The sequence below is a fragment of the Microtus pennsylvanicus genome, chromosome 5 (assembly GCF_037038515.1).
Source record: "Microtus pennsylvanicus isolate mMicPen1 chromosome 5, mMicPen1.hap1, whole genome shotgun sequence".
Lineage (NCBI taxonomy): Eukaryota > Metazoa > Chordata > Mammalia > Rodentia > Cricetidae > Microtus > Microtus pennsylvanicus.
This window is the reverse complement of record NC_134583.1, coordinates 92,390,519-92,410,062: the sequence shown is the minus strand read 5'-3', so window position 1 is coordinate 92,410,062 and position 19,544 is coordinate 92,390,519. Positions and strand designations below refer to the sequence as shown.

Genomic DNA, 19,544 nt, shown 5'->3' with positions numbered 1-19,544 from the left:
GAAGCTAAGGTGTACCCTATCACTCCATGTCAGGGTGTGTCTTGTGTGCATTCACAGGAATAATGGGGTGTGGCCCTTGTAACACTTCCTTGTAGCAAGCTGGCAGAGGGCAAGTGAGAGTCCCAGGGAAGGAGGTAGAATGGGTAAGCATCCTGAGAGCAGGCTCGACGCTCGGGCTCTTCCTTCTTTTCCCAGTGGCCAAGGATACAGTGACTGCTTCTGTCTTCATCATATGAAGAGGAGCCCAGGCTGAGAGCCTTGCCTGGATCACACGGACTCATAGGTGTTAGGTTTGAATAGGCTTGTTCTGTCAGACTTCAAAAATGGAGGCCCTGTAGAGTTAGTAATTCCATTTACAATACCCAAGGCATGGCAGGGTCCTTGAGAAAGGCAGCAGCAGGCTTGAGCTCCCTCTCTCCCAGGGTCTTTGTTCTTGAAGCTAAGGCTGAAGACGGTGGAAACTGAGGGTGCCAGGGAAGAAGAGAACCCAGAGACAGTCTTCCCCAGGTCCTGTCCTTTGCTTACAGGCAGGATACCATTGCATCCTTGTCAGGCCTGCCATTGGAAGAGGGCTTGATTGTCTTTGTCCTGAGGTCACAGGCCTCAGGACTCTTCTCTGAGTTCCTCCTTCCTTCTCTCCTAGATACCTAACATAGGTGGCACAAGTCGCACTGCCCAGGAAGATCTCAGGCTCAGATATGGGAGATGAGGGGGTGCCAGACTTATCACTGTTGGGGAGCCCCTCAGGCAACAGAACCTCACCACAAGCAGACCACTCAACCTTCCTTTCCTGCCACAAGCTTCTCCCATAGGATGAAGATACCGTATTATTCCTGCCCTGCCCAAAGCACACTTGCTGAGTGCCAGTATGAGCTCCTGTATAGTTCCTGCTGCAGAGCCAGTTGGGCTTGGGCTTTGGTGTCCTGGCAAAGAAAGAGCTCAAGCCTGGCCATCAGAGCCCTGGGCTCAGCTCTACACTGGCTCCTGTACATCATCTCTCTGTGCTCTCAGAAATGGTTCTTCCTTCAGGCAGCAGAGCCTTGGTGAGCCCCTTCCATCTGCCAGGCCATTTTCTGGGTGCAGGGAGAACAAGAGAGGCCTTTTCCCCTTGGGAGCCACACCCCGGTAGGAGAGCCACATGGAAAACTAGGGACACACAGTGCTGAGAGGGAAATGCAACAGACCTGTGTGATGGGAAGGACTATCTGAGACAGGGCAGGCAGGCCCAAGGGGAGGGCCCCTGAGCTAGGAACGGAATGACACAAGAGAGGCGGGCATTCAGGGATGGGGTTGGGGAATAAGTGAAGACATAAGGGCAGGGTTGGAAGGACAGAGTAAAGGCTTGTGTTTAGGAAAGAAATGAGACAGCATGAGAGGAGGTGCATGTAGGCAGAGACAGGACCAGCAGCCCTACATGAGGGAGAGCGCTTTCTAGTGTGATGGACATTGTGAAATGAGTAGGAATAGGAGGAATATAGCGGAATAAAAGATGTATAGTTGAATGCTTAAGTTAGTTGATGGATGATGTATTAGCTAGGTGGGTGGATGGATAGATTCTTGAGTGAATGGATGGATGGGTGGATGAATGGATGGATGAATGGATGGATGGGTGGGTGGATGGATGGATGTTTGAGTGAATGGATAGATGGATGGATGAATGCATGGATGGATGGATGGATGGATGGGTGGGTGGATGTTTGAGTGGATGGATGGTGGATAGATGCTTGATTGAATGGATGGGTGGATGGATGGATGGTAGATGCTTGAGTGAATGGATGGATGGATGGATGGTAGATGCTTGAGTGAATGGATAGATGGATGGATGGATGGATGGATTGATGGATGGATGGATGCTTGAGTGAATGGTTGGATGGGTGGATGGATGGATGGTTGAGTGAATGGCTGGATGGGCGGATGGATGGATAGATGCTTGCATGAATGGGTGGATGGATGGATAGATGCTTGAGTGAATGGTTGGATGGGTGGGTAGATGGATGGGTGGGTGGGAGGATGGATGGATGGGTGGATGGATGGGTGGGTGGGTGGATGGGTGGATGGATGCTTGAGTGAATGGTTGGATGGGTGGATGGATAGATGCTTGAGTGAATGGGTGGATGGATGGATAGATGCTTGAGTGAATGGCTGGATGGGTCGGTGGATGGATGGGTAGGTGGGTGGATGGGTGGATGGATGCTTGAGTGTATGTATATATGCATGGATGAGTTAATGCATGGGTGAATGGGTAGATGCATGTATGTTTTAGTGGATGGATAATTGGGTGGATTGATTGGTGGATGGTTGACTTCAGATAGATCTGCTCTCCGTTCCCCTCCTTGTGTGGAGTTTACATTAGCTGAGTCTTTTTCCTGAGTTGAGCTTCCCTGCTTGGTTATTATCTTGGTCAGGGCTGGGTGGCAAAAGTAAGGAATTGACCAGTCAGGGGAAATGTCTCGAACTCTGGGCATACTTTGGGAATGGAACCTCATGACCACACCTGAGTGGCACCTGCCATGAGCATGTTCTGGCATACTTGTACAGAAATTCACCTGAATCAGGACTGGGCCGAACCAGAACTTTAGAAATATAGTGCTTTTGTGTGGGGCTAGGTAGCTGCAGCCTGCAATTTAAAGGCACCCCTGCAGGACCTGCTGTCCATTGCCCAGCCTGGTGCCTGCCTATCCCTGTTTTGTGCACTGACTCTGAACCTGGAACATACATGTTCTTTTGCCTCACATCTGCCTCAGCCGAAGTCCCACAAGGCCCTGCCATGCTGTCCCACCAGTCTGCCCCTTCAGCCTCCTTTCTGTCCCTGCCCTGCTGGCCTGGTCTTGGCCCCACCCTGTTTCCTGACATGCAGCCTGTGTAGAGGTGTGTGCTCTGTGCTTGTCCCTTCCTGCCCTCTCCTGTGGTCTCTCTGTCTTGCTTGACCCAGTTTCACCTCCATGTTCTCTGGGCAGCCACACTCAGATCTGTGTGACCTCCCTGTCTCCTGGCCATATGTGAATATTAGCTTGGGTCCCCTTTTTCTTTCCTGACTGTAGGTGCCATGGGAAGCTGGCCTCACTTCATTCCATCTCAGCCTTTCTTTCTTGCCACATAGGTCCTTGGCGTGTGGTGGGCACTCTGATTGTCCAGTGGATAGAGGATGGCTATAACAAAGAATCGTTTGGCCAGATCACATCTGTGTTCGTACTGCCCTGGGCCTTCCTAGTCAGCTGTTCCTTGTCTTCTCTTGAAGCCTGCCCTGTCCCAAGCTAGGAAACTTGGAACCAAACCCTACCCTGTGAGAATTGGTGTCATTACTCTTCCATGCCCAGGGACCACCTTCTTTTCTGGGCTTCTAAGAGTGAAGGTCTCCCTCAGAGGCAGGCTGCCAGGTAGGAGGAAGAAGCCTGTCTTAACAATGGCTAAACACTCCAAAGGTCCCTTACAGAGTGGAGGGTGTCCCAAAGAGGCTCTCAGGATAATGACATGTCTGAATCCAGTTTGAACCAAAACCCCAGAGAGAGACTGTGTGATCGAGAAGGTCAAGAAGATGGCTTAGGGTCCAGTGACTTTGGAGCTTTCCACTCTGAGTGGGGCTCGAGAGAGCCCAAGGCCAGGGTGGGGCAGTGGTACAAGCGGCAGCAGATCTCAAGTGTCTCGTGTTCTTGGTACTGTCTCTTTGGTATCGCTTGGCCTGGTATCCTTAGTATCTAGCCTGTGAAGAGGGTCGGAGTCAAAGTACTGTTCTCTGGGGTTTGGGGTTTCTCATGGCTGGCTGAGGCATTGCTCAGGTCTTGCCCCTGCTTCAGGTAGGGAGCTGACTCTCCAGCTGCAAGGATGTTCTGGTCAGACAGGCTTCATCCGAAATGAGCAGGGAGGGGGCCCCAGGAGGCCTCCCAGCCCACGATTCTAGGTCATCGCCTGCAGCATCCAGAGAATGGAGAGGTATTTATAGCCGCCAGCGGCCACTGAGGGTGGAGAAGCCAGCACGAGCTATGACGCAGGCCCGACCCCCCCCCACTGCCATCCCCCACTCCAGAGCCTTCCTGGGATGTGCAGGAAAGGACTGTGCCTGCTGAGGAAGCAGGCTTTATCACATTGCCGCCCTGAGTCCTGGAGGAGATGAGGTACTAGTCTCGGCCTGACAGGAGCCTTAGCCTCTCTGGTCTCACCACAACCTTGTCTGGTCTGAAGACACCAGATTGGCATTCCATTAGCACCCTCCTGCCCTGCCAGTCCTTCCCGCACATTGCCACCTGCTCGGTCCTTTAAAGGTTTGCTCCCTCAAGATCGGGTCCACTGACCTCTCTCAGCCAGTAAGGGCCAGCACAGGGGTCTGCCTCATCCCTCCACAGTGGGCAGTGGCCCCAGGTTGACTGAAGCAGGGCCTGCCAAACCCCGCTACTGCCCTGCTCTGATCTTGCCAAGTGTCAGCAGAGGGCCCAGCTCCACCTTCTGATGCACCAAGGGAGTTGAACCACAGAAGTGACAGTGTGGCAGGGCTGGGCACCTGGCTATCAAGGGCAAGGCTCTGGGAAGGAAGGTAATACCAGAGAGGTTGGGTCCTGCCTCTGTCCAGCCTACTCCTAACAAAGTGGGCCGTGGGTTCTATCCAGGTCCCACATAGGCAGCTTCGACTTGGAAGCATGCTCCCTACTGCCCAGTGCCTCTTATTTTCAGCCTCCTGGTTGCTCAGAGTGCTGGGTCCTATCCCCAGACCAGGACAGAAACAGGCCGAAGCCAAAGTTTTCTCCCTAGAAACTTGCATGTAATAGAGAATGTGAAATTGACACATCAGAAATCTGCAGAAAGTGGGCCACAGGCTGACCCACCACCAGGGCTGGAGCTTGGGGACAGACACCCAAACATCTCCAGACCCTCCACAGCAGAAGCACGTGAAGCAAGGGGGACAGGAGAGGACAAAGTCTCTGGCCAGGTGCAATTGGTAGGAACCATGGACAGGAGAAGGACCTGAAAGAACACAGGAAAGAGTTGGGCTATAGAGGAGGGTCTTGGTGATCGTGGCAGGATGCAGGGTCTGGACTGTTGGTAGACAGCATTAGAACCAGTGCCTGAGAGCTTTAATTTTATTGAAAGGCCATTTAGGAGTCATGATCACTTTAAACAAACGAAAAATGTTATTGGTGTGTATGTGATGTGGGAGGGCAAGCATGCACTCCATAGCATTGCCATGGAGTCTGAGGACAGCCTGGTGAAGTTGGTTCTGCCTGTGAGTTCCAGCAAGCTCAGGTTATCAGGTTTGTGTGGCAAGTGCCTTTACCTGCTGAGCATCTCACTGGCTCCATGGTAGGCTTGCGAGGAAGAGGATGGTTCCTAAAGTGGTGTGTGTGTGTGTGTGTGTGTGTGTGTGTGTTTGTGTGTAGTTCAAGTACCCTGTCAGTGTCAGAGCCTGCTCACTCTCTCTCTACTTTCTTAATTTATTTATTTATTTTACATCCCGTCCGCAACCTCCCCTCCCTCCTCTCCTCCTACTCCTTTCTCCCACCTCCCCCAGAGCCTGCTCTCAACATTCTACAACTTAGAATTGGCTTTGTCTCGCCACCCCCAGCCCACGAGGGAAGCCGCTGTCATCAGTGTCAGCCGTTTGCTGATGGGGAAATGGTTGTTGACTCATCGTAGGAAGTGGCTGGCCCCTGCATTGCACTCTGAAGTCTTCGCTCAGTGGATGGCTGAGAAACAGAGTCCCTAGGATCAGTGCCAGGCCCAGCCTGTGCTCCACCCAACAGTAGGGGCCTCCCAGGCACTACCCCTTCTCGGAAGCCTGTGTAGCTTGTGATGAGTCCAACTCTGTCCTACTGAGAGGTAGGAGGGAAGAGGGAGAGAGAGGATGAAGGAAGCTGTGGCCTGAGGGCAAGAGTTTCCTCCCGGAGACCCTTCTTCCCTGCTAGCTCCAGCAAGGGGAGAGTCGTGTGCTATGGTCTTATGAGTCCAGGCAGGAGTAACAACCCCAAGGCTCTCCCTAAATGCCAGAATTGACCAGAGGGCTCCTCCATCTCATGGTTTTCAGACATTTTGGAGCACTTAGTTCAAAGCTTGGGGTGCATAGGGCAGCTGAAGCCTGCTCTAAGTGACATTGACTGCCAGGCTCCAGAAACCTGCCGGCCATGGTCACCTCCCTTCATCGGGTTCCCTCAGTTGGTACAGGAAGGAGAGACAATCAGATGAGCGAGTGGGCCATAGCTTGTGCTGACGATGGTCCCATATTCCACAGTTGGGGGGTAGGGGTGGGTGTTGGCTCTTCAAGTCACCAGAGCTCTGTAGAGCAGCTCCCTGGGGAAGGAGCTCTGCTTGCTGTCATTCGATCCGGCTGGCTTTGAAGATGACTGGGGAGTGGCTGAAACCCCAGAGCCTGAGCCTCTGGCCTGTGCCCTAGATGGCTATATTACCCAGGAGGTGGTAGCCTTCTGAGGTACACACAGCTCATCTGGAGGCCTTCTCTCACCTTTGAACAGCATGCAGCCAAGCAGACCAGATCCAAGGACTGGCCTACTGCCTGAGGAGGTGGGGCTGAACGTGGCTCAGGGTAGGCTGGGCCCAGGGGGTGGGGGTCCCCAGAGGGGAGGTGTCATGCTTGGTGTGCCCACTTAACACCTCATTAACGACCTCATTAGGGATCCCTTAAGGATGTAGAAGTGCTAATTCCTCTCTGAGGTGTCACCGGCACCAGAGACTGACAGTTTCCTCTGGAGGAAGTTCTGAGGAGCAGGGAATGGGGTACAGCTGAGATCTGGTGAACCTCCCTGCAGGGGGCCATCTGGGAAGCCAAGCGTGTGGCCCCAGCGAAAGGAAACTTTGTGGGAGGAGCAGTGTGGTGGGAGGAACACTGGGCTGGGCTGGGAGATGAGGGGATCTCTGTCCCCAGGGCATGTTGAGTTTGGGTGGGAAGAGGTCTGCAGTACGCCTGAAACTTGGTTGCACAGACAGACAGGCATATAGCTTTCTTACAGGGTTGTGGATTTGGAGTGTTTTACAGCCTTGTGGCCTTGGACGAGAGCTCAATAGTCCAAGCTGTCTGTAATAGAAAGATGGCATTCCCACCTCACTGACTTGTGAATTCAAGGAGTCATTACCTTGGTGGTTTTCTCAAAGATGCCATCAAGCTTACCTGAGATCGCTCAAACAGGATTGGGACAGGTCTGCCTGCCCCTGAGAATAGAGGGCAGCAGGCTTGGTGCAGAGGTAAAGGTGCCTGTGCACACTGGGGAAAACAGGTGAATGACCCAGCTCTGTGGTGTCCTCACCTGCCCGTCACAGCCCCTCCGAGAAGTGGGGACTGCATTGTCTCATTTTGTACACAAGGAAACTGAGGCTCAGAGAAGTGTTGAATACAAACCAATAGAAGTTACAGAGCCAAGATCCAGCACCACATCAGCCCTGATGCAGATGTGATGCGAGGAGGCAGAGGGAAGGTGGTACTGCTCTTGGAGCAGCCTCCGGGTCTGTGTGCTTGAAGGGGGAGTGGTCAGGAGATCCAGTGAGTGAGCTGCCTGCCAGCCTGCCTACTGCCACCTGCCTGCTCCAGCCCAGCAGCTCCCAGGGGAAGAATGCCACCTGAGGCCAGCGTGGCTTGCCTGTTTATGTCCCTGCAGGCCACCTCTGCCCAGAGAACTAGAACGAGCTTGAGAGGCCTGTGGGGAGGAGAAGAAATGATCTCTGAGAACAAACTCAGAAACAAAGCCTGGCTTGCTCAGACCTAGAAGGATCTTCCACCTTCAGGAAACCCTACTGCCCAGGACAGACTGTGGGAAGTCAGGTCCAGGCTGCCAAGGAGAGGGTCCTGCCACTCTTTCTGGCCCTCCCTCCCTCATTCCTTAGCAGCCAGCAGCCCTCCCAGAACAGCCAGCAGGAAGCAAAAGGCCCCAATTGATTCCTGGGGAGTTGGCTGGTGTCAGTGGCAGGGCCTGGTGGCAGATGGCAAATTCTTTTCATTGAAGAGTGGAAAATAATTAGCGTGAGAACTGGAAGTGGAGCCTGGTGATAAATGGAGTCTGGTGAGGGTTGGTGGGGAGGGGCCAGCAGGGCCAAGCAGAGGCTCTAGAGCCTTGTGCCTGACTCCAGTGTTTACTGAACTGAGTGACCTTGGTCAGGTTATGTTAACCTCTCTGAGCCTCAGTTTCCTTATCTATAAAATGGGGAGAAAATGGCAGTTCGTAGTGTTTGGAGTATTAAAAAGGGATTCTGTGGCTGCTTGCTACCATATCTAGCAACAGCAAACACTACATAATTCAAAATAAACATGCGACTGAGTAATTGTTGGGAGTATGTCGTGTTCAGAGCAGGTGGGTTGGTTCAACCTCACCCCCCATTCCTGTAAGTCCATGCTTGACCCCTAGGTGGCGCTTTTATAGGAAATGGTCTCTGGTCACCAGCCCATTGATGCTTTACCAGCAGAACAACAGCACTGACTTCACAGCCTGACTTTGACCCTTGCCGTGTTACTAACTTCGTGGCACCTCAGTTTCCCCATCTGTGAGATGGAAACAGGCAGACTAACCTGGAGGAGTGTAGTGAGGAGCCCTATAATGGTGAGGGGCGGAGGAAGTGAAACTTTGCCCTTCAAGGCCATGGGGTGGGGGTGAGTATGTGGCAAGTGTCTGTTAGTCTTAGACCCTGACTTTCCTCTCCTGGCCCAGCTGCCACAGGCATACTGTCTATGCCCCATGGGGCCAGGCATTTGAGGACCCCTCTGCTGTTGAAATTCTGCCCCGGCCCTGGGCAGACTTAGTTCTGCCTTCTGCTCCAGCACAGCTGATGTGTGAAAAGCAACAGCTTTCCGGCCCCTAACTTGGGTTGCACACGCCCGGGCACAGGCTGGTGGCGCACGCGGCCCTCAGCCCACGCGACTTTCTGTCACCTCCTCTGCCACCATATCCCTTCCTGTGCTTTCAAAGGCCAGCCCCTTGGCCACCCTTCCCAGATAGGCTGCAGGCCTGGAAAGGAGAAAGACAGGGCAGACTCCTCAGGGATTCTGGAGTGGTGGCCCTGGTGTGTATGTGCCTGCGATGCCAGGCTGACAGACAACACAGGCTGCCGGGGTCCTCGCCATGGGATCTTCAGGACAAGGCTTTCAGTGTGTCTGTCCTTTGGTCCCTGGCAGCTCTAGGTTGTCAGTAGACCTGAGGGTTCTGCAATGCCCACCTCAGGCCCACCCATGGCAGCCCTGTAGGGTTGACACCTACCCATTGTCACTGCAGCCCATTTTACCAAGGCAGGAACTACCTAGCACTGTTCAGATGGTTGCAGGGAGCGCCACCGAGCTATCTGGGGGTCACTGGCTGGCAAGCAGAGTGGGTATAAGCTGAGAAGGGGCTGCTGTTTACTTCCTGACCAGGACATAGCTGTTCCTGGCAGCCTCGGCAATATGGTGGTGGTTTGGGGTGATGCCACCAGGCCTTGTATGGATATTGAAGCCCTAACCCCCAAGACTTTCATTTGAGCCCAGGCAATAACAGCAGTAAATTAAAAAAGTTAACTGCAGGGCCTGTCTGGGTCAGGCTAGGTTTGAGGGGGCTACAGCCCCCATAAAGGAATGGTCACTGAGGCCTCTGCAGAAAGTAGCAAACTTGGGGCATATGGGGGACACGTCAGGAAGGGAATGTGGGACTGTGAGGGGTTGGAGAGTCTCCCTAACTAGAAGGTTCCTGCCCCCCAAGGGCAAACTGTGTGCACCTGAACCCTTTTGTCCTAGAAGCAGAGAAAGTCCCCAGGTTTGATCTGTAATACCACATAAAACCAGGGGTGGGGTACATTACCTGTAATTCCAGCACCCTGGAGGCAGAGGCAGGAGAATCAGAAATTCAAATACAGGGTCTAAATACAGGTTTTGAGACCAGCTTGAGATACAGAGACCCAATAATAATAATAATAATAATAATAATAATAATAATAAATCAACGGAGAAGACAACATGTGCATTTAAGAAAGTAGTTTGCATTTTTAGAAAGAGGAACTTGCAGAATGTTCAATATTTAACCCAGAGGCCTAAATCATCACCTGGAAAATTGGGTCATGGTAAGGGAGAGGGCAGAGGAAGAGGCCCCTTAGGGCTACAACTTAAGTCATTCCATGCACACGAAGGGTTCTCTTGACTTCCCTTCACACCTTCCTGGGTCCTGTACCCCTTCACACCCACCTGGGTCCTGTACCCCTTCACACCCACCTGGGTCCTGGTACCCCTGCGCCCCACCTGGGTCCTGATACCCCTTCACACCCACCTGGGTCCTGGTACCCCTTTGCCCCGCCTGAGTTCTGGTACTCCTTCACACCCGCCTGGGTCCTGGTACATCTTCACACCCGCCTGGGTCCTGGTACATCTTCACACCTGCCTGGGTCCTGGTACCCCCTTCACACCTGCCAAGGCAGGGGCAACAGAACTCCTGCTGGAGAGGGTGTGGCCTGCCTTGGAAGTCCTCAGGACCTGGGAGGCAGAGTCTTGACCCCACCACAGTTTAGTCATTAGAGGCCACTTGGGGTGGAGAGGGGGAGACTGAGGAGGTACTCTGTAGCTGCCCCAGGCCAGGAAGTGGCCAGGCCCTCCCCCTCCTAAGACATTTCCTCCAGATGAAATCACAGCCCAGCAGGGAACAGGCCCCCATTGTGATGGGCTGGGGTCTCCAGAGAAAGGACTCCTTTCAGGCCCATAAAAATAGAAGCCTTAGGATTTATGAATCTCTACAGGGATGCCCCCTGCTTCCCCCATCCTGTGACCTGGTGGTGACCAGCTGAAGATTCTACTGCCTGGCCTGGGAGGGCAGCTGGGCTGCCAGGGGTTCACACGCACTCCCTTGGCCCCTCCATGCCCACTGATGTGCTCTGGTATTTGTCCAGCGTTGTGAAGGTTCTGCAGACCTTCTCTCTTGGGATCCTGCCTGGAACTTTAAGAAGGAAGCATAATCGGCATTTCACAGATGAGGAAATTGAGGCACAATTTTACACAGTTGGGTGGTAGATGCTGGGCTTATAGCTCCTGGACCTCGACTCCCACCTACTGAATCTAGGACCTTGTTAGGTTAGCTGCCTGGGGCAGAAGCTGGAGGGGATCTTGGAGGGGTAAAGACCCCCAAGCTAGTAACAGGACATGTGTGGGGCCAGCCCCTCAAAACTCTACCATGTGGTAGAAAAGCATGGTCACCTCCTCGCCCCCAGAGCAGAGGCTGCTCTTGCCCTATTATTCCTATCACTGATGGTCCTGCAGTCATGGCTGTAAGATCTGGGGCCAGCCTTGGCTCACTTCTCTAATCTGGGAGCTAGAGAGAACACTGCAGGGCAGGGAAGGCCAATTCAGCGATGTTAAATACCTGGTTAACTACAGTGGCAGCCTTTCTAGACTCCTTGAGGAAGGTGGGAGAAAGGAGGTACCCAGTGTGACTGAGAAAGGGTCATATTCTGCTTGAGGAGATACACTGGGTTGTTGCCAGGGGCAGGACAGATAGCAGTCTGCAGGGGCAGGGCCCTCCCTGACCAACCTCTGTAGGCAAGCATGGCACTGCCTCTCCCCTGGCCTGATGAGGGTACAATGCAGGGCCTCAGAAGGTGGTGACTTGGTACCAGCCGCACCTCACTAGGTTCATTGAAAGTGTGGGGGGGAGGGGTGTCCCACCTTCAGCTTCCCACTCTGTGAGCCACCTGCAGACAGGGAGGGAACAGGTACACCAGCTGTTGGCAGCTCTTATGTCCCAGCCTTGCTACCACCCATGATGCCTCAGCTCCCTCCCATCCCATTCCTCCAAGCTCTAAGCCCTGTCCTGGACTACTTGTCCCAGATTTCGCTCCAGTCCTGGTTCCCTGTCCACAGTGGACCTCCCCATACCTGAGCCACCCAGCGGCAGCTGCATCTTCTTCCCTCCCCATCCTTCTCCTGCTTCCCACAATCGGCTTAACTCCTCCTTGAGAATGGGATGATGTCACTTCCTGAGGGGGGAGTAGGCACGACCCCAGCAGGCTAGCCCAGCCTACTGCTCAGGCAGCAGCCAGCTCTGCTTCTGGGCTCCCTCCTGGGAGCTTGCAGTGGCTGCTCCTGGAAGATAAGCCCAGCATGGAGCCTGGCCCAATGTGACATGCTGCCCAGCCACCTGGCCCCATGTCCCCTTGTTCACTGTCAGGGCTGGGCTGTAGTCACTGTTCTCAGAAGGCTTGCCTGGTCCCTTCCCTGGTGAGTCCGATCTCTGTATACATACGTTTTCCTTGGAGCTGTCATTAGGAAAAGGAGGACCTGCTGCCCGCCCTGGACCAGGTGCCATGTAAGCTTCTGCTGGCTTTGCGGGGTAGCTGCCCTCTAGCAGTGTGCCCAGCCCTCTAGGGCAGGAGTTCCTCTCCGCATAGGGCAGCCACTACCCTGGAGCAAGCCTGGGTCTCTGCTCAGACCAGCGTTCCACGTTTTTCTCCCAGTTTCAAAGGAGGCCCCCAGCTCCTGGCCACCACTCCGGGGCTCACTGGTGACTGGTTTGTATCCAGCTACTTGAGAGAAATAGGCACCAAGCAGTGAGAGCATTCAGGCTAGCAGTGAGTGTGTTAGAATGGCTGCTATCCTCCCAGTGAGGGGCAGATGTCCACAGTCTAAACCCTGGCTTCCACAACAGCCCCTCCTGCCCAGAACCATGGCAGTGTGACAGTGTCTCAGAGTTTTGTCAGAGGGGTGCAAAACAAAGTGAAACCAAGTCAAACCACACTCAGCAGCTCAGTGGGCTCCAGCAAACAAGAAGCCAAAGACCTCACTGTGCAAAGGCTTACCAAGATCTACTGTATGCTGGGCATCGTCACCCTTGGTGTTTGTTAGTCCCAGCCGCCACCACTCGCATACTCCTCTCGTGCCTTCAGCATTCCTCCCGCTCTACGGGGCTCTGTGCTAAGGGTCACTTGTTCTTGATTTTGGAAGCTTTGGCCCAGAACTGTGAGTACTGGTCAGAGTTTCTTGTGGAAAGACAGCGAGGGCTCCAGGGACTGAGTCTTCCATCGATCCCATGTAGGGGGAAAGAGAGAATGAATTTAGGGTCTTTTTGTCGCTTTTTTGAGATGGAGACTGACCTCAAAATCATGTTTCTCCTGCCTTAATCTCCCAAGTGCTGGGATTTTAGGCAGGCCAAACAGGATCTAGGTCTTCAGTGGAACTGAGTAGTTACTATGGGAATGATGTTAGGCAGTGGCAATTTGGTGGTGGGCAGGAGTGACCTCAGGGGTCACTGCTGAGATTGGTGTCCTATTGCTAAGGCTTTTATTGTTATGAGGCTTGAGAGGGCAGGGGGCAGCTTCTTTATCTCTGGTGCCTGGAGGCCCATGAGGCATGGATGGGGATTGGTGCCAACACCCAAGATGCCTGTGCTGCTGACTACACCTGGTAGGAGCCCAAACAGCTCCAGGGTTCTCTTCTTGCTTTCAGGAGGTGAGCACCAGGCCCACTGAACCTCCCAGAGCTGCCAGCCATGCCCGGGATCGTGGTGTTCCGGAGGCGCTGGTCTGTGGGCAGCGATGACCTCGTCCTGCCAGCCATCTTCCTCTTCCTCCTGCATACCACCTGGTGAGTCTCAGAGCTGAGGCCACAGTCCTGGGTTTGAGGAGAAAAGTATGGAGGGAAGCTTTCTGACTACCTGTTCCTCCATGCCAGGCCCAAACCTGACTGCCCTGCTCCCAGGCACTCATCTAGGTTTGCCCACAGGAGTCAGGACACCTCCAGGCCAGCAATCCTCCTGACTTTGGCAGTGGGCATAGTAGCTGCCACCACCTCCCCATGATGACAACAGGGCACCTTAGAGGCACCCAAAGCTAGGTGGACAATGCTTTTTTTTCCTTTCTTTTTCTTTTTTTTTTTTTAATTTTTTGAGGGAGGATTTCTCTGTAGCTTTTGGAGTCTGTCCTAGAACTAGCTCTGTAGACCAGGCTGGCCTCGAATTCACAGGGATCCACCTGTCTCAGTCTCCTGAGTGCTGGGATTAAAGGCATGTACCACTACTATCCAGCCTAGGTGGATGATGTTATTGTTGGGTAGATACCTGCCTCCCTTTCCTCCTTCTGAGCTACACTGGCTCTGCCAGCCGTGGGCAGCACAAGGCACAGAGGTAGCCCTCCCTTGCTCACCCGTGCCCTTCTCCAGGTTTGTGATCCTGTCCGTGGTGCTCTTCGGCCTGGTCTATAACCCACACGAGGCCTGCTCCCTAAACCTGGTAGACCACGGCCGCGGCTACCTGGGCATCCTTCTGAGCTGCATGATCGCCGAGATGGCCATCATCTGGCTGAGCATGCGTGGCGGCATCCTCTACACGGAACCCCGGGACTCCATGCAGTACGTGCTCTACGTGCGCCTGGGTAAGGGACCCCTTGCTGGGGGCTGGGGAAGTCCTAGAGCCCCACACCCTTCTGCACTTCCTCTGGTTTTGATTGCTAACACAAACTAAGACCCAAACCTTGGGGAGCATGAGGTGCCTTACTGGACTGACTGACATTCTAGACCCAAGGGCCCAGTCCATCCGCATGGCTGTTTTGTGAATCTTTTCATTGGGGAACATACCCCACTTATTTTTGTGTCGTTTCTTCTGCTTTGGTAGCATGGCAATAGAGCTGAGAAACAGCTTTTCTGAATAGATGATCATGGAGTCTAAAATGTTTGCCCTCTTGGCCCTTCATAGACAAACTTAGCTGACCCCTATTTGAAACTGTGAGATTGCCTGAAAAGTGCACTGGTAATTCTTCTGAAATAGATGGGGAAAATCCTGAGGCCGGACAAGCCAGCTCCCCTGAGAACCAGCCTGTATCTCTTTTGGACCATGTCCCAGCAGCCTCTGGGGTATTCCTAGGGGGCATTTCTCTCAAATGTCTCTACAACTCATGGAGATGAAAATGTCAGCTTTGTTTTGTAGATGAGGAAACTGCAACCCAAGAAGACTCATGAGCTCTTTCAAGGTCTCACAACTCAGTCAGGATGCAAGCGTCAGAGCTGGGATTTGAACCCATGCTTCTCTCTGGCTCCATAGTCTAGGCTCTTAGTTACTATATGTTGCTGGCCCTGCCAGGCTGTCATAGTTCCCTCCCACTCCCACTGGGCTCTGGACTTAGAACACTGAGCACATGGGGCACCATGGGCTGTCTCCTGGGACTCCTCTCTCCTCCCCCTACCCCACCAAACCAAGTTCCTAAGTCTGCCAAGAAGCAATAGTTTTTGTGAGTTCCAGCCTTCAGTGTTCTGTGGTGAAGTTATTGGCACTCTCAAATATGGATGAGGAAATGGAGGCTCCGAGAGATTAGGTAGCTTGCCTAAAATGAGTCTGATTCCGGAACCCATGCATAAAATCATAAAAGCCCCAGAAGCTGGGAGCACTTCTCCCTTGTTCACCTGTCCAGTGACAGTCTCGGGGAGGCCCTGAGAACTTGGGAGCATACTGCCAGGGACCAGGCTAGGGCTCTGTGTACCCCTTCTGTAAGATGGCTGGAGGCCTGGCAGCAGGAGCCAGGCTTAGGCTCGCGTGTCCTTCCCTAGTGGCGGACAGTGGCCCTTAGTCAGAACCTGCCTCTTCTTGCAGCCATTTTGGTGATCGAGTTCATCTACGCTATCGTGGGCATCGTCTGGCTCACACAGTATTACACCTCCTGCAATGACCTCACTGCTAAGAATGTCACCCTCGGTATGCACCCCATCTGCCCCATCAGCTGAAGCCAGCCCTAGGGGTGGTAATAGGACCCAGCTTGCAGAGGATGGGGCCCAGGCACCACTATAGAGAGACACCCAAGCATGGATGCGTCCTCACCCTGGGTTCTGTCATCTCACGTGGGGCCCTCGCCAGGATGAGCAGCAGCCGACACAGAACTGTCCAGGCAGCATTAGGGCTTTTTCAACACCTTCTCAGAAGCCCACAGAGCTGCCTATGGGCCTTGGAGATCAAAGACTCCTGAGTGTCCTTTTAGGTCTTAGAAGCAGCCGGGGACACAGAGGCTACAGTGTCCCTTTGTTCAGAGCTCATGTCCCAGGAAGCTGAACCGACACCTCTCATTGCTGCTGCCCACAGGAATGGTTGTCTGCAACTGGGTGGTCATCCTCAGCGTCTGCATCACTGTCCTCTGTGTCTTTGACCCCACGGGCCGCACTTTCGTCAAGCTGAGAGCTACCAAGAGAAGGCAGCGAAATCTACGGACTTACAACCTTCGGTCAGTTGACTGGGTAGGCGGGTGGTGCCCTAGTGAGCTTTGTAGACTGGTGGGCAGAGGAGGGTCCTGTTGCCTCCCACATCACAGGTCAGCATCATGTGAGCCATGTGAGCCAAGGCTCTTTGTGAAAGCCTCGCCCTCTCACTGCCTCAACTCCTTTGTTGAAAAAGTAAGAATAGGGTGAGCGTGGTGGCACGTACCTTTAGTCCTAGCACTCAGAACTAATGAGGCAGAGGCATTTGGGATCAGTTCAAGGCCATCCTAGTCTACATAGTGAGTTCGAGGCCAGCCAGAGCTATACAGTGAGATCCTATTTTTGAAAAAAAAGGTAAAAATAACAGTTCTCGGCTCAGGACTGGCTCAGGATGTCACTGTGAGATGCCAGCGGTTAACACTATGGCTGAGTTAATGGGAAGTTGCTGTCGACAGCAGCGGCAGGACTCGTAGTCTCTACTATGCTAACAGCAGAAGACACAGCATTGTTCAGAGCGAGTTACAACCCGTGTCCTCCCTCTAATGGGAGTGGAGAAACCAAGGTACAAAGGTTATGTGATTGCTTGTTGATGCGGTGTGACCGCGAACTAGCTCTCAGCCTAATCCAGAGCCTTTGCTTAGTAATGATGTTCCCTCTAGGTCTCAGAGGTTGTGAGAAGTTAAACAAGAAAGGCTTCCTGGAGGAGATTTCACCAGGCATTTTAAAGAAGTGGCATGGCAGAGACTGAGAGAGGGTGTTCATCATGGCCATAGTGACTTCTTTATGGAGAGCAAGGGGTGCTCCCAGGATGAGTCACAGTACAGTACAGTACAGTACAGTAGCCCCCGTAAACAGGCATCTCCAGTAAGGTTAGCCCTTCATGGCTAATCCAGCTAGTTCTTTTGCGATCCCAGAGCAGCTGTAAGACCCCTGCGATAGATGAGGATCTGAGTCATTGCCCCAAGCCACAAGGGAGCAGGCTGCCAAGACCCCTGCCCAGCAGGCCTGCCCCCCAACTCCCACTCATGCCTCAGACCTTCCACGTCAGCCTGTCAGCTTGTCACTGCCTCCAGCACCACACCCATGCCTGGTCTGGCCACCTCCCAGCCTGAAATGTCAGGCCTTGGAGCCAGGACTCGAGAACCCATTTTTCCCTCCCAGTGTAGCTGGCCACCGCCCCCTGTCCCACTTTGCCTGCCCTGAGCACAAGCTGCACCCGACCTGTTTCTGGGCTCCTGGGCCCTGGAGAAAACTCTCTTCCCTTCCTTACTCTGGGTGATTGGCTTTGGGGCTCCAGGCAGTAGGAGCCTGTACTGCAAGGCCTGGTGCTTGCTGTCATTTTAATTAGGAAGCTCCCTGTGGTTTCCAGGCCCTGTCAGAGCCGTAGCTCACAGGCCTGTGACCTGCTGTGGTTTCTCCAGGTCTCCTGCAAGGCTGGAGAGCTCAGTCTGGCTGTGGGGCTTTGTCAAACTGACCGCCTGCCTGAGTGTCCTCCACTGGCTCTAAAACTAACAGCGTTTCTAACAGGGACATTTTTCAAGCTATCAACTCCCAAGGGCAGGGACATGCACACCCCATCTGCCGCACGGTTAAGTTATTTCGGTTTCTGAAAACCAGGGGTGTGTCTAAGTTTTTGGTCCTTTCTCTTTCCAGTGAAATCTGGTGGGGCCTGGGGGAGTGTGTTAGTCCCGCTGTTTCCCAGGAGGCTTGACCTTGGGTTTTTGTAGAAGGAATGTCTCCCCCTTTCACATAATGAGTCTCCCAACAGAGGCCTGTTGGGGTCTGTGAACTTTCTGTCCAGACTTGGTATGTGGTCTTCCCAAGCGTGGTCTGCAGACTGCACTTGGCCAAACCTGTCTGCTTCTCACACATTCCTGCGATCATCTGCCCCCTGGTGTTCATGAGAGGTAATCCAGTGGAGGGAGCACTTCTACCCAGCCAGAGGCTGGAGAAGAAATTTCACATCCTATATTTGAAAGCCCGGTTGAATCAGAAAGCAAAACGTATGTGATGCCCTGAGAACCCAGTGTGGCCAGCTTCATGCTGTCTTTGTCAAAGGTGGTGGGGTATGGGTTTGGGATGCAAGGCAGCGTCATTCCTAGGGACTGCAGGTCCCCCAGACAGCTGGTCTCTTACATCACTCCTAGCCCCTCCTGCTGCCTTCCTTTTGGTCAGCTGCCTATGTAGTCAGGGTTAAAGGGATGGGGAGAAGTTCTTGGCTGCAGAGCTGAGCCAAGAAGCTCATCGAGAGCCAGTCCTTCATTCCTGGTGACTGTAAAGTACCCTGAATGCATCTGAGTGCCACCTTGCCTCCCTACCCCACCCCCACCATCCTGTGACAGGCTTTTAAGGGGGCAGCACATTACTCAAACCCAGCCAGCCTTTTCTGGCCTAGTTTGGAAGGTTTGGAGATCAACATGGTTGATGTCACTGATTTCCTGGGTGCCCAGCACAATGGTATTTTTATAGGGAAGTAGCCTGTTGTTCTGCCTCTGCTCACTGACTTCTGAGTGCCCTAGCTCCCCACCTGAGCTGAAGAGGGAGAAGAAAATGGATGGGGCGACCATGCAGGCAGTGCGTGTGCCCTACCCAGACAGCAGTTGTGCGGAACTGGGAAATGCCAGGGCCTCGTCCAAGCCCCAGCTCTCCTCTAAGTACTCAGTACATGAGTTTCTGAAGTCCTCTGCTGGGAAAGGCAGAGGACAGCAAGGCCACACTGCCTGGCACCCCTACTGCCCTTCAGTTGAGCCTTTAGTTACCTGGCTGCAGGGTAGCCCCTACTTTGGATTCCCAGCTCTCAAGTCCCCAGGTCACGCCCGTGGGTCAGTCTACTAAAAGTCAGGGACTACGCCAGCCCACAACAACTCACCAGGGTGACCAGCAAGAGTCTCCAGGGAATACCCTGGCTGGCTGATATCTAGGTCGCTGGCCACCCAGCTATAGCTAGCCTGCTGCCTACCCCCACCCAGGCCCTCTGGGGAGCTCTTTGGTGTGTCCTGGGAACAGAGCGTCCTATTTCCGTAACATCTGGCCTAGCTCCTCTGGTCCAGTCCCCTGACTTCAACATGTTAACTGTCTACCTTCACAGGCACCGGTTAGAGGAGGGTCAGGCCACCAGCTGGTCCCGCCGTCTTAAAGTGTTCCTCTGTTGCACCCGGACAAAGGATTCCCAGTCAGTAAGTACCCAAGTCCCTGGGGTTGCTTGCCTTTCCCTGCCATGCAGGTGCCTTTCACTCCTCTGGTATTGTTAGGTGAGTGGCTGGTCGGAGGCGGGGCTTTGGTTGTGAGCAGAGTGGCAGCTTGCTCATTGGACAGTGGTTCTGTCACTCATAGACTGCTCCGCACTGTAAAGCAGCCATTCCCTGTTTTGTTGGAAACAGAAAGGCATGAAGACTGACTTGGTGCCCCCTTGGGAGCCCCTTGCAGCACAGTT

The 19,544-nt window shown here is 53.6% G+C and overlaps 1 protein-coding gene across 1 annotated transcript in view; it reads left to right on the top strand.

Annotated features, from left to right (window-relative positions):
* Dagla (diacylglycerol lipase alpha) overlaps positions 1 to 19,544 on the top strand; it is a 58,203-nt gene that overhangs the window by 20,262 nt on the left and 18,397 nt on the right. Inside the window, exons 2-6 of the mRNA XM_075973474.1 lie at positions 13,382 to 13,519; positions 14,093 to 14,304; positions 15,516 to 15,617; positions 15,999 to 16,137; positions 19,200 to 19,287. Of these exons, the coding sequence (XP_075829589.1) occupies positions 13,425 to 13,519; positions 14,093 to 14,304; positions 15,516 to 15,617; positions 15,999 to 16,137; positions 19,200 to 19,287 (636 nt within the window). The 5' untranslated portion in view covers positions 13,382 to 13,424. The remainder of the gene's footprint in view (positions 1 to 13,381; positions 13,520 to 14,092; positions 14,305 to 15,515; positions 15,618 to 15,998; positions 16,138 to 19,199; positions 19,288 to 19,544) is intronic.